General features: G+C 43.3%; 1 protein-coding gene across 6 annotated transcripts in view; it reads left to right on the plus strand.

Moving 5' to 3' along the window:
• The window catches only part of CDC123 (cell division cycle 123), a 60,694-nt gene that overhangs the window by 20,663 nt on the left and 27,719 nt on the right, over positions 1-12,312 (plus strand). For all 6 annotated transcript variants that reach the window (XM_061582249.1, XM_061582246.1, XM_061582250.1 and 3 more), the window contains exons 9-10: positions 3,420-3,495; positions 8,955-9,077. In XM_061582249.1, the coding sequence (XP_061438233.1) occupies positions 3,420-3,495; positions 8,955-9,077 (199 nt within the window). The remainder of the gene's footprint in view (positions 1-3,419; positions 3,496-8,954; positions 9,078-12,312) is intronic.

A 12,312-nucleotide genomic window follows, 5' to 3' on the forward strand; every position in this document is an offset into this window, starting at 1 on the left:
TACAGCAGTATATAAATGTTGTAAATAAAATACATACAGTTGATAAATTTTGGAGTCATTGTGGCCCTTGGGACTCTTTCCACTTTTAGGAACAAAGGAATCTGCCTTATACCGACTGAGGTCATTTGGTACTATCTAGCTCAGTACTAGCATTCGCTGTCCAGGCTTCCAGGCAATAGTCTCTTCTAGAGACTGAATTTTGGATCTTTGCATGCAAAGCATATGCCCCACCCCTGAGCTACAACCCTTCCCCTGTTTAAAAAAGTATATTTTAAAATTGTTGTTTGCAATTCATTAATGAATACACAGATCATAGGGCAGATCCACACCATTCATTTAAAACACATTCAACACACATTTGAAGCACATGAATCCCACCACAGAATCATGGGAACTCTAGTTTGTTGATGGCGACTATAACTGTGAGGAGATAACTACACTTCCCAGGATTCTTCAGAGGAAGTTATGTGCCTTAAATGTGAGTTGGATATGCTTTCAATGTATTATGTGAATCTACTTCATAAACCTTGCCTGTATGTAAATCATTTTAACTTTTTAAAATGGAAATCGGCAACAAGGTTTACTGGGTGACCATGGGCTATGTATCATCTCTCAGCCTACTCTGATCCTCAGAGTGAAAACAACAGAGGGGCACCATGACCACCCCAAGGAAGAAGGGCACACTTAAAATGTAGAGGAAATAATAATGTACAACCATAGTGTGAAATCAGATACTTTTTGGGACATAGTATGAAGAAATATTTATGTAAGCATGACTGTCAAATATGTTTAGTATTTACACAACCTGTAAAGATATGTATAATGCAATCCTATGCATGTTTACTCAGAAGCAACTCCCAGTGTAATCAGTGGGACTTACTGAAACAGGAAAACGTGCACAGAACTGAAACCTCAAGTGATAAGGAACTTCACTCACCCAACCCAAAATTCAGAATCATGCCACTTTAAGCTGTTTTGCAACTGTTTTATGCTTGTTTTTATGGTTATTGGATTTTAAAGGAATTTATTTCTTGTTGTGAGCTGCCTTGGTTTCCAGTTGTCAACCCTACCACACAGGGATGTTGGAAAGACTCCACACACACACACACACACACACACACACACACACACACACACACACACACACACACACACACACACACACACACACACACACACACACACACACACACACACACACACACACACACACACACACACACACACACACACACACACACACACACACACACACACACACACACACACACACACACACACACACACACACACACACACACACACACACACACACACACACACACACACACACACACACACACACACACACACACACACACAGGAGATGTAAAATATATATACCCCATAGAATAGTTTATTGTCAAAACCAGTTGGTCATTGCAGAACATTTTTTTAAAAAAATAAAGTTATTAGTCTCCTACCAAATAAAAGTAGTGACACCTAGGTAAGCTCTCCCTTACTGCTTTAAAAATAGGATTGGAGGGGAAGAGAAAAGATTTACAACACAAATACAATCCTTTACTATGTTCACTCAAAAGTCCCATTGATTTACAGCACAATCCTAACCATGTCTACTCAAAAGTAAGTCCTATTGAATTCAATGGGGTTTACTCCTGGTATGTGGGATTAGCATTGCAGCTTTACTGTCATAAAAGTGAGTATAGGGTTAAAGCTTCATAGTGGTAAGGTTTTCAAAACAGGCTATGAATTTGACAAATAAACTGTTCTCTTCCGAGTCCAGGAAAATTTAAACCTGTTTGACTCCTCATAATTAGAAAAGCACAACACACTGTAATGACAGTTAGATCTCTTGCTCACAAGAGAAAGAAACTTTAGCTTACTCAGTTTATGAGATCTTCAGACAAGTAGGAAAAAACAACCACTTTCTGTGCTTGCAATGGTTTCTAGCTATTGCCAGGAGGTCACAAACCCCTTGTCAATCACACCCCTAACTTTTATTGACTACAAACCTAAAAGGGTAGGTTAGAGCAGCCAGCGACGAGCTCATTTAACAGAAATTGTGGGGGGTGGCTGGCATTTTGGTGTATATCTCTAGAACCAGACCATCTAGAAACTTACTTTTTTAAAATAAAAACTGAGAGCCCAGAGATTAAGGTAATTCACCCAGAGACCCAGAGAGAACTCCAAAAATCCTGAGTCTCTGGGTGAAAACCAGAGATCTGGCAACCCTAATGCAGCGCATTGGCTGAATTTGCACATAAAACTAAATCATGGTTTTAGTGGATGAGCCTGAACAATCCCAAGCAAAGTGTCAGGCTTGTGCATTCCTCTCTCACCTCTCCTCCCATACGCATGTGACTCGGAGGACTTTGGTAGGGCTTTGTTTCACTTTTGCTGAATCCAAGGTTGCCATTGGTTTGAGCCAGGGATCCTGTTTAAAAATGAACTCTGATTAGTTTAATAGGCCACCTTTTGCCGTTGTAAGTCGCCTAGAGTGTCCACTAACCTGGACAGATAGGTGACCAATAAATAAAATTTATTATTATTATTATCATAGCCCATGGTTTGAAGTTGGCTTACTATGAAACTTACCCAAGTTTGTTTTGAACCAGGATCCCTGGTTCAAATGTAATGCTAAACCAGGATTCTGTAAAAATGTAACTAAACTCTACCGATACAGGGAGTAACGCTGAGGCTCATTCAGGCTTCTCCATGTAGGCTTAAACCATTGTTTGGTGTTAGATGCAACCCTGACCAAAAGCTTGACTTTCATGTTAGCATGTTTATTTTGGTGACAATAAAGCAATCTATCTAGAGCTGCACTAGTTAGATAAACAAAGGCTGCAAATTTCTTGGGGTTTACCTTGAATGAACTGTCTCAGATTAAGTAATTAGCTGTTGTCACTTTGCAAAAACATTTTTAAATTGTTCAGACTTCTTTCGAGGTTGGTGAGTGAAGAAAATACTTCCCTCCCCCTTTTTTTGACTGAGTTTTGGGCACAATGTGCAAAAATGATTGTTCATTTACATTGGCCTTGCTATTCATCTGAAAACCAGCTGCTGGGGCCATCAGGCTATCATCCCCTTTGTGCCTTCCAACACAGTCTGGTTAGCCGCTCCTGAACATAAAAATGTGTTTTGACTGGTCTCTGTAAGTCACATCTTCGGTTCTTAGTGGAGGCTAAAGAAAGATTTGCATATTAGTTGTTTCTCACAGATAAAGAAATGTGACAAAAATCTCACTCAAGCAGCATTTTAACTACTTGGCCTGTTTGCTGAGATAATTGTGCCTATAAACACAGTCTTCCTCTTGCTTCCAATGACTATACATTCCTTAATTACCGCTGATGTTGAGAGAGTGTGCTTCTGTGCTAATTGATGCTTACTGAGATTTTTTGTTTGTTTTTCTCCAATAGCTTGTACTCCGAAAATGGTGTGAATTGATTCCTGGCGCAGAATTCAGATGCTTTGTGAAGGAAAACAAGCTTATAGGTGAGGTTCTTAGTTATAGCTCTTTGCTGCTGTTTTTAAGACTTTTATGTGTTTGCTCAGTGGGTGTCAAGCCTTTATATGCAAGAATATATGGTATGAACTGGTTATGATACCTGTTTGTGTTCCTGGTTGTTGCTGTACCTAATTAATCATAGTCAATTTATGTGTATACTGCTTTTCTATAGATATTTCTATAGATATTTCAGTTTGCCACAAAGCATGACAACGAAACAAGCAAAGATATACATCAACAAAATATTACTATTCATTATATCACATATGGTCATGTGGCGTTGGCAGATTATTATTATTTTAATTCTGCATTGTCTGAGTTGCAGTATATAACATGTTTATATATATATATAAATCATAGAATAGTAGAGTTGGAAGGGGCCTATAAGGCCATCAAGACCAACCCCCTGCTCAATGCAGGAATCCAAATCAAAGCATTCCCGACAGATGACTGTCCAGCTGCCTCTTGAATGCCTCCAGTGTCGGAGAGCCCACTATCTCTCTAGGTAATTGGTTCCATTGTCGTATGGCTCTAACAGGACGTTTTTCCTGATGTCCATATATATATACACACACACAGTTTCAACTTGCCATATCCCTTGGGCTCAGAACTTGTAACAGTTTTTTTAAAAAACTTGTCAATGTTTTCAGCTGTGTACATTTTCCTTTCTGTTATTAGTGAGTAAAAGAGAAAACTGGCTTATCAAGAGCATTCCTCTGTTTCCACTTAAAGACATTCTGGTGGAGTGACTCTAGTGTAGCTTTGCAATCTGGAACTTGCCTGGCTGTTTATGACTTAATAGTAGTAGCTTCCAGGTTACACACAGTGCATGAATGGATGTTCTCTTTTCTCCTCTCTCCCCTCCCCCAAGCTTATACCAGAGGTGTGGAAATGTCATAGCTGTAACTCTCCATTTCATTTAAATGATTTCCTGGTGTAATTTTGAGCCTTGACTACTTTTGAGCAACTGCAGCGCCCCAATATTTCTCAAGTAAAGAGATTGTTTACATCAGGGATGGGGAATCTCTGGCCCTCCAGATATTGGACTCCAGCTCCCATGAGCCCCTGCTAGCACGGACAGGGTCAGAAATGATGGGTGTCACAGTCCAGCATCCCTAGATTACCTGCACCTGGAGAAGGGAGGGAGGCACGCCCTTCAGTGTGGTGCTAAGGCTAGCATGATGGGTTTGGTTGTGAAAGTCTTTGGTTGGCCTTGGTCATACAGTATTTGTGTCTCTTACCTTAACCAAGTTCATGGGACTGCTTTAGGCTAAAATGCCACTCTGAGCAGCTTGAAGAAAAAGTGGGAAACAAATAAATCCTTATTTGCAACTCTGATGAACATAGTAACCCTGTTTATTTATTTATTTATTTAATTAAATTTATATACCGCCCGACTAGCAATAGCTCTCTGGGCGGTGAACATAAAACAGCATAAAAATACAATAAATAACAAAACAATACTAAAATACAAGCAACAATCCAACACAATAAACATTTTTAAAATTAAATCAGTGTAACTTAAAATGCTTCAGAGAATAGGAAGGTTTTGACCAGGCGCCGGAAGGAGAGCAGAGTCGGCGCCAGGCGTACTTCCTCAGGGAGACTGTTCCATAGTTCGGGGGCCACCACTGAGAAGGCCCTAGATCTTGTCATCACCCTCCGGGCCTCCCTGTGAGTTGGAACCCGGAGGAGGGCCTTCGTAGCAGAGCGTAGTGCACGGGCCGGTTCATATCGGAAGAGGCGTTCTGCAAGGTATCGTGGTCCCGCACCGTATAAGGCTTTATAGGTTAATACCAACACTTTGAATCTAGCCCGGAAACATATTGGCAACCAGTGCAAGCTGGCCAGAACAGGTGTTATATGCTCGGACCGCTTGGTCCTTGTCAGCAATCTGGCCGCCGCATTTTGCACTAGTTGTAGCTTCCGAACTGTCTTCAAAGGTAGCCCTACGTAAAGCGCATTACAGTAATCCAAACGTCAGGTTACCAGAGCATGTATCACTGATGTAAGGTCCTCTTTACTCAAATAGGGACGTAGCTGGGCTACCAACCGAAGTTGGTAAAACGCATTCCTAACCACCGAGGCTACTTGAGCCTCAAGTGAGAGGGAAGAGTCTAAAAAGACTCCCAGACTACGAACCCGGTCCTTTAGGGGGAGTGTAACCCCGTCCAGGACAGGGTATATATCCACCATCCGATCAGAGAACCCGTCCACCAACAGCATCTCAGTCTTGTCTGGATTGAGCTTCAGTTTGTTAACTCTCATCCAGTCCATTGTCGAGGCCAGGCAGCGGTTCAGCAAATCGACAGCCTCACCTGAAGAAGATGAAAAGGAGAAGTAGAGCTGCGTGTCATCAGCATACTGATGACAACGCACTCCAAAACTCCTGATGACCTCTCCCAATGGCTTCATGTAGATATTAAAAAGCAGGGGGGACAAAACTGACCCCTGCGGGACCCCATATTGGAGAGCCCGCGGTGTCGAGCAATGTTCCCCAAGCACTACCTTCTGGAGACGACCTGCCAAGTAGGAGCGGAACCACTGCCAAGCAGTACCTCCAACTCCCAACTCCGCGAGCCTCTCCAGAAGGATACCATGGTCGATGGTATCAAAAGCCGCTGAGAGATCAAGGAGAATCAACAGAGTTACACTCCCTCTGTCTCTTTCCCGACATAGGTCATCGTACAGGGCGACCAAGGCTGTTTCAGTGCCAAAACCGGGCCTAAAACCCGATTGAAATGGATCTAGATAATCAGTTTCATCCAATAGCGCCTGGAGCTGGCCAGCAACCACCCGTTCCAAGACCTTGCCCAGGAATGGAACATTCGCCACTGGCCTGTAGCTGTTAAAATTGTCTGGGTCCAAGGAAGGCTTTTTCAGGAGTGGTCTCACCACTGCCTCTTTCAGACAGCCCGGGACCACTCCCTCTCGTAAAGAGGCATTTATCACTTCCTTGGCCCAGCTTCCTGTTCCATTCCTACTAGTTTTTATCAGCCAGGAGGGGCAAGGATCCAGTACCGAAGTGGTTGCACGTACCTGTCCAGCACCTTGTCCACGTCCTCGAGTTGAACCAACTGAAGCTCATCCAACAAAACAGGACAAGACTGTGCTCCGGACATCTCACTAGGATCTACTGCTATAACTTGAGAGTCTAGGTCCTGGCGGATACATGAGATCTTATTCTGGAAGTGATCGGCAAACTGATTACAGCGGGCCTCCGATGATTCCACCGTGTCCGGAGGGTTTGAATGGAGAAGCCCCCGGACAACTCGAAAGAGCTCCGCTGGGCGGCAAAGAGATGATTTAATAGTGGCAGCAAAATGATGTTTTTTAGCTGCCTTCACTGCTCCTACATAGAGCTTAGTCGAAGCACTAACCAGCGCATAATTGTATCCGTCGGGAGTTCGTCTCCATTTCCGCTCAAGCCTCCTCCTATCTTGCTTCATCGCTCTCAGCTCCGGAGTATACCATGGAGCTGTATGAGCTCTACACAGGAGAGGGCGTGCAGGAGCGATCGTGTTTACAGCCCGGGTCATCTCCGTATTCCACAGAGCGACCAGGGCTTCAGCAGGAGCGCCAGTCCTATCAGCCGGAAAATCCCCCAGAGCCCTTTGAAAACCTTCAGGATCCATTAGTCTCCGGGGGCGGACCATTTTAATAAGTCCCCCACCCTTGCAGAGGGAAGAGGTTACTGAAAGTCTAAACTTCAGCAAGCAGTGGTCTGTCCATGACAAAGGGAGTGTTGTACAACTCCCCACATCCAGATCACTTTCCCCATGCTCAGTAGCAAAAACAAGGTCTAGAGTGTGCCCCGATACATGTGTTGGACCACTAACATATTGAGACAGCCCCATGGCTGTCATGGAAGCCATGAAGTCCTGAGCCGCGCCAGACAAAGTGGTCTCGGCATGAATGTTGAAATCCCCCAGTACTATTAGTCTGGGGGACCTCAACAATATATCCGAGACCACTTCCGCCAGCTCAGTTAGGGAAGCCATTGGGCAGCAAGGTGGGCGGTACACCAAAAGGATTCCCAGCCTGTCCCTCTGGCCCAACACAAGGTGCAAACACTCCAGGCCAGTAACTGAATGAACATGTGCTTGGTGAGTGAGATGGAACTCTTATAGACGACAGCAACCCCACCTCCCCGACCCTCAGATCTACCATGATGCTGAACCAAGTACCCCGGTGGGCAGAGCTGAGAGAGACCAACTCCTCCCTGCTCACCCACCCAGGTCTCGGTTATACATGCCAGATCGGCTGCCTCATCCACAATCAAATCGTGGACGAGGGAGGTTTTATTATATACCGATCTGGCATTTAATAACAGCAACTGGAGATCTGAGAGTTGGCTGATAGGACTACCAACGACCTTGCGGGTGTGGGAAGGACCGGAACAAGGCACAGCCACAACATGTCTGGACCGCGTTCCCCTTACCTGGCACGTCCTTCTCACAGCGCCATACCTTCCTTTGCCCGTCACTACGGCAATTGGGGCCCCCTCAAGTCTCCCCGCCGGATGGATAAAACTCTCTCCGAAGCACATAATACAACTAAAATATACAACAATTAAACGTATAAAAACAGCTATATATACAGCCATATATACAGCATATAAACATACACACTCACTCAGACATACATTCATATAATCAGGCACCCATTCATCTCAAATTGCATCAACACACCAACAAAAAAGAAAAAGAAAAAGAAAAGGAAGCAGCAGCAGAGCAGCAAGAGCAGCAGCCTCTCCTTCCCTTGGGGCGATGCTTTCTTTCTCCTGCAGGGCCTGGGTCTCCCAGGCCACCTCAGCCAGCCGGCTTATGTATCCCTCCAAAGAGGGACAGGTGGTAAGAATCAGTCCTGGCTGGCTGGGTACCTGGGGCCTGGTACTGTGTTTGAATCATGGAGATTTCTGTTGGGTGGCCTTTCACAGTTCCCCCCCCCCCCAGGAACAGCTACTCAGAATAAGATTAGCTAAGCTTATTCCACCAGTTCTCTGAAGATCGTGATATGTAACATAAGAATAGCTTCCGCTTTGGTACCACTATCTTCTTAAAATATTTTCTACTATCTTTGTAAATATTTTTGCAGTCACGCCAGATTCCAAGTAGCCCTGTCGTAGTCTCAGTACAAAATATACAGGCATTTTATCTCGGCAGTAGTCCCAAATACTATATTCTAGTGCTTTGTGAACGAGGATTATTTTTTAAAAAACAAACCAACCAGCTTGGTCTTGCATCCCCTGGGATCTGTTTTCCAAAAGACTATTCAAGGCATTTATGAATGATTATGTTAGTAAAGGGAAAGAACAAGCAGCGAGTGTGCTCTGCTTTTTGTCTCTCAAAGAAACCATCACAGCAAGCATATTTCAGACAACTCTGCTTTATTCAACCAACAGCTTTGCATTAGCTATGAATGACTTATATAATTTTGCTGACAGGTATATCTCAGCGAGACTACACTCAATACTATGAGCACATCTCTAAACAAAAAGAAGAAATCTGTAGACGTATACAAGAGTTTTTCAAGAAACACATCCAGTATAAATTTTTTGATGAAGATTGTAAGTATTCTTTACGCTAACATTAGAAAGAAATGAGTAGTTCTAAAAAAAAAAAGTTATTTTTTTAATAGATTCTGGAAACTGAAATACCATATCACTGTCCTGGATGGGTTTTTTTGGGGGGGGGGGTTTGCTAAAAATAGGGCTGCAGTCTTACAAACCTAGGAGTGCACATGGAGGGAATAGAATTCTATAGGTACCCAGAAGTATCTTTTGACGTTCCATCTGCAGTGGTTTCCATAGCTTGCTTCTTTCGCCATGTGAGTCCTTTCCCTAGAAGCGTCAAAGACGTCTCTTGTCTTCTCTTGTTCTCATGTAGTTTGTCAGAGTGAACTTTTACAGTCCTAGGTTATTTTATTCAGCTACATAGAGGCAGAATTGTTCTCATTCCTGAAGAAGAGAAAATTAAATAAGGTGTGGCAAATGATACTCTTGACTAAAGCAAATGGTGATTTTTTTTTAATCACCTAATTTGTAATGGATTTTTGGATTTAGGAAACTTTGCAAGCTGAATCTTATGACCTAGGGGAATGTGCATGCAGAAATATTAATTTTAACCTGTCTTCGGTGCCAAAGAAGCCTTCAAGGCATCACAGATGTCATAGGTATCCATAAAATCAATAATTTATAGGGTCACCATTAGTCATAGTCGACTTGAAGTCACATAACTATAAAAACCACAAGCATGGTTGGGGGAGGCTGTTCTACACTGTAGTGTTTGCAACAAGTAGTAATCTTTACTTTCAAACATTTATGCTAGGAGAAATGATGAGAATTACATTGCGGTATGCCTGAGCATATGTATTGTGATAGAACCTGGCTAACTTTTAAAGAGTTAAGGGATGGGTCAGGCACAACAGCTGACACGGAGCTGGAATTTCATGGGCTACATGAGAGAACATGATCTGGCATCAGTCAGTCAGGATTTTTAGATGTCAAAAGTTAATCACTTTTAATCCAAAAAGTTAATCACTGGTTTGAGAACAAAATTTCCTGAGAATGCTTCAGAGGAAATACTTGGAGGGTCAAGAATGGTCAATGCCCTGAAAGAATTTCCTGTGTGGGGCTACCCTACTCTGACAAAGAATGAAAGGAAGCCCTTTTCTTATGTAGCAAATGCGGTAAATGTGTCAGTAACCAGATGATCGTAAATTCACATGGGCTGCAATCCATAGAAATTTAAGCATGGTTAAATCCATTTGGCCACAGTGGGTTTAAGCACTTGTAGTCTAATTCCTTTAACCCACTGACTTCAATGGACTTTACTCTCAATTAATTATGCATAGATTGAAACCTTAAGGCTGTAATGAGAAATTAGTCCCATTGGCGTTATTAGCCATGATATCTTAAGAGAAATAAGAATCTATCCTCCGTGCATTTGTCTAATACTTTTCAAAGCCATTGGAAGGCACCTTCAGGCATAATGTTCCCAGTCAAAGTAAACACATTGGGGGGAGGGGAGGGCAGTGTGGATGAGTGTGCTGTCTCTACCCCAAGTTGCCATTCCAACTGCTTTCCCACTTGTAGAATGCAAAGATTTGAAATGGGGAGCCCTCTGTACTTACCATGGAGCCCCCATGCTTTAGAGCCCCGGAAAAGCAGGGTTTGAAACCGTGTAGGGAATCTCTGTGAGTATAGAAGACATCTGCCCTTCAGCTTCATGCTTGGGAAGGTGTTCAGAACGGTGATGTGGGACAGAACTGGTGTCCTTGTCCCCCCAGGCCTCTCTCATTTACTTTGATCTGGAGTGTAATGCCTGAAAACAGCTAAACTGGGGGCTTTCACCACCTCTTTTGGTAGTGAATTTCATAGTTTAATTTTGGGGTTATGTAAAGTGGGCAGTACTTCTTTGTGTTCTGAATCTCCTGCACATCAATTTAATTTATCCTTATTTCTACGGTTGGGAAGTGAAAAAATTTCTCTCCACTGATACCAAGCCATTTCTAATTTTATCAACCCCTATCACATTCCCCTTTGTTCATCTCTTCCCCCCCCCCGTAATCTACATAGCCCAGTGTGTTTTTCCTTATAGAAAAGATGTTCCCACTTCTTCTTGGTCCCCTTGGTTGGCCTTTGCTGGACCCTTTTCAGTTCTACAGTATCCTTCGAGTGATGGGGTGACTTAAAACTGTACATAGTTGCATTATAAACCAAATGTGACCATGCCATTAGGTCTGTTTTTAAAAGTCAAGTGATGTGGTGATGGCCACTAGTTTAGAGGAGTTCAAAAAGGAATTGCATAGCTGGTTTCAAGCCTAGTCTTCATGAACCTATTAGCTATGATGGAAACATCCATCCATTTGTTTGTATGCCACTTTTCCTTGAGATTGTGCCCAAAGCAGCTTTCAATATATTAAAAAACATAGCAGGGATACTTGCAGATAACCATGTCAGTAAGTAAATGCATAATGAAATAGCAACCTGTACAATTTTGAATAAAGCAATATTGTTGCGCATCATCCCAATCTGCAAGTAGTATGAGACTTCCAGGGGTGCCAGCACTTTCCCAGGGTTTGGTTTCCTTGGAAAGAAGGTCAGCATAAACTGTGGTATCTTATAGGATATATGGTTTTTATTTACTCATATTCACAAGGGGTTCACTATATTAACAGTCCATCACATCTTGCTCCCCACGGCCTATAGCTTTGGGTCCTTTCAGACACACAGAGCAAGCAGGCCTCTCTGTCTCTTTTCATCTGCCAGCTTTTCCTCAGACTAACTCTAACACAGACATACAAACATACTTCCTTGTTGGGTGTCCTGCCTGAAGTCAAAGGACTCGGTCTCAGACGTGTCTGATTTTTTCTCTTTTTATTAAAGTTATAGATGCAACAAAAGCAGTGCGCCTCATTAACCTAACTACGCTTTCTAGGAACTTTTGCTGTGAACTAACACTGACTAAACATGTCTTCACAGCTCTAAGATGTTGACTCAGCAACTGGGTCCCCTCCCCCCACGAGTCCCCTTAAGTAGGCTTGGATCTCACATGCGCTCACAGGCTCCATCTCAGCTCAGACTGTTGAACTTCCCACCTCAAACACCTCTGAGCTCGGGGCTAAGATGGTTTGCTCTCAGCTTCCGTCTCCGACAGAGGGGGACTCCTAGCTGACAGTTCGGACAGAGGAAGCTGGGCAGCACTCAGCTGGAAATGTCTGACATGCAAGGTTGAATCTCTGGTGGCGGTGGCACCAACAGTGCTTCCACAGGGGGGGTCAGGAGCTGAGGGGGCTGAGCT

The sequence above is a fragment of the Rhineura floridana genome, chromosome 8 (assembly GCF_030035675.1).
Source record: "Rhineura floridana isolate rRhiFlo1 chromosome 8, rRhiFlo1.hap2, whole genome shotgun sequence".
Taxonomy (NCBI): Eukaryota; Metazoa; Chordata; class Lepidosauria; order Squamata; family Rhineuridae; genus Rhineura; species Rhineura floridana.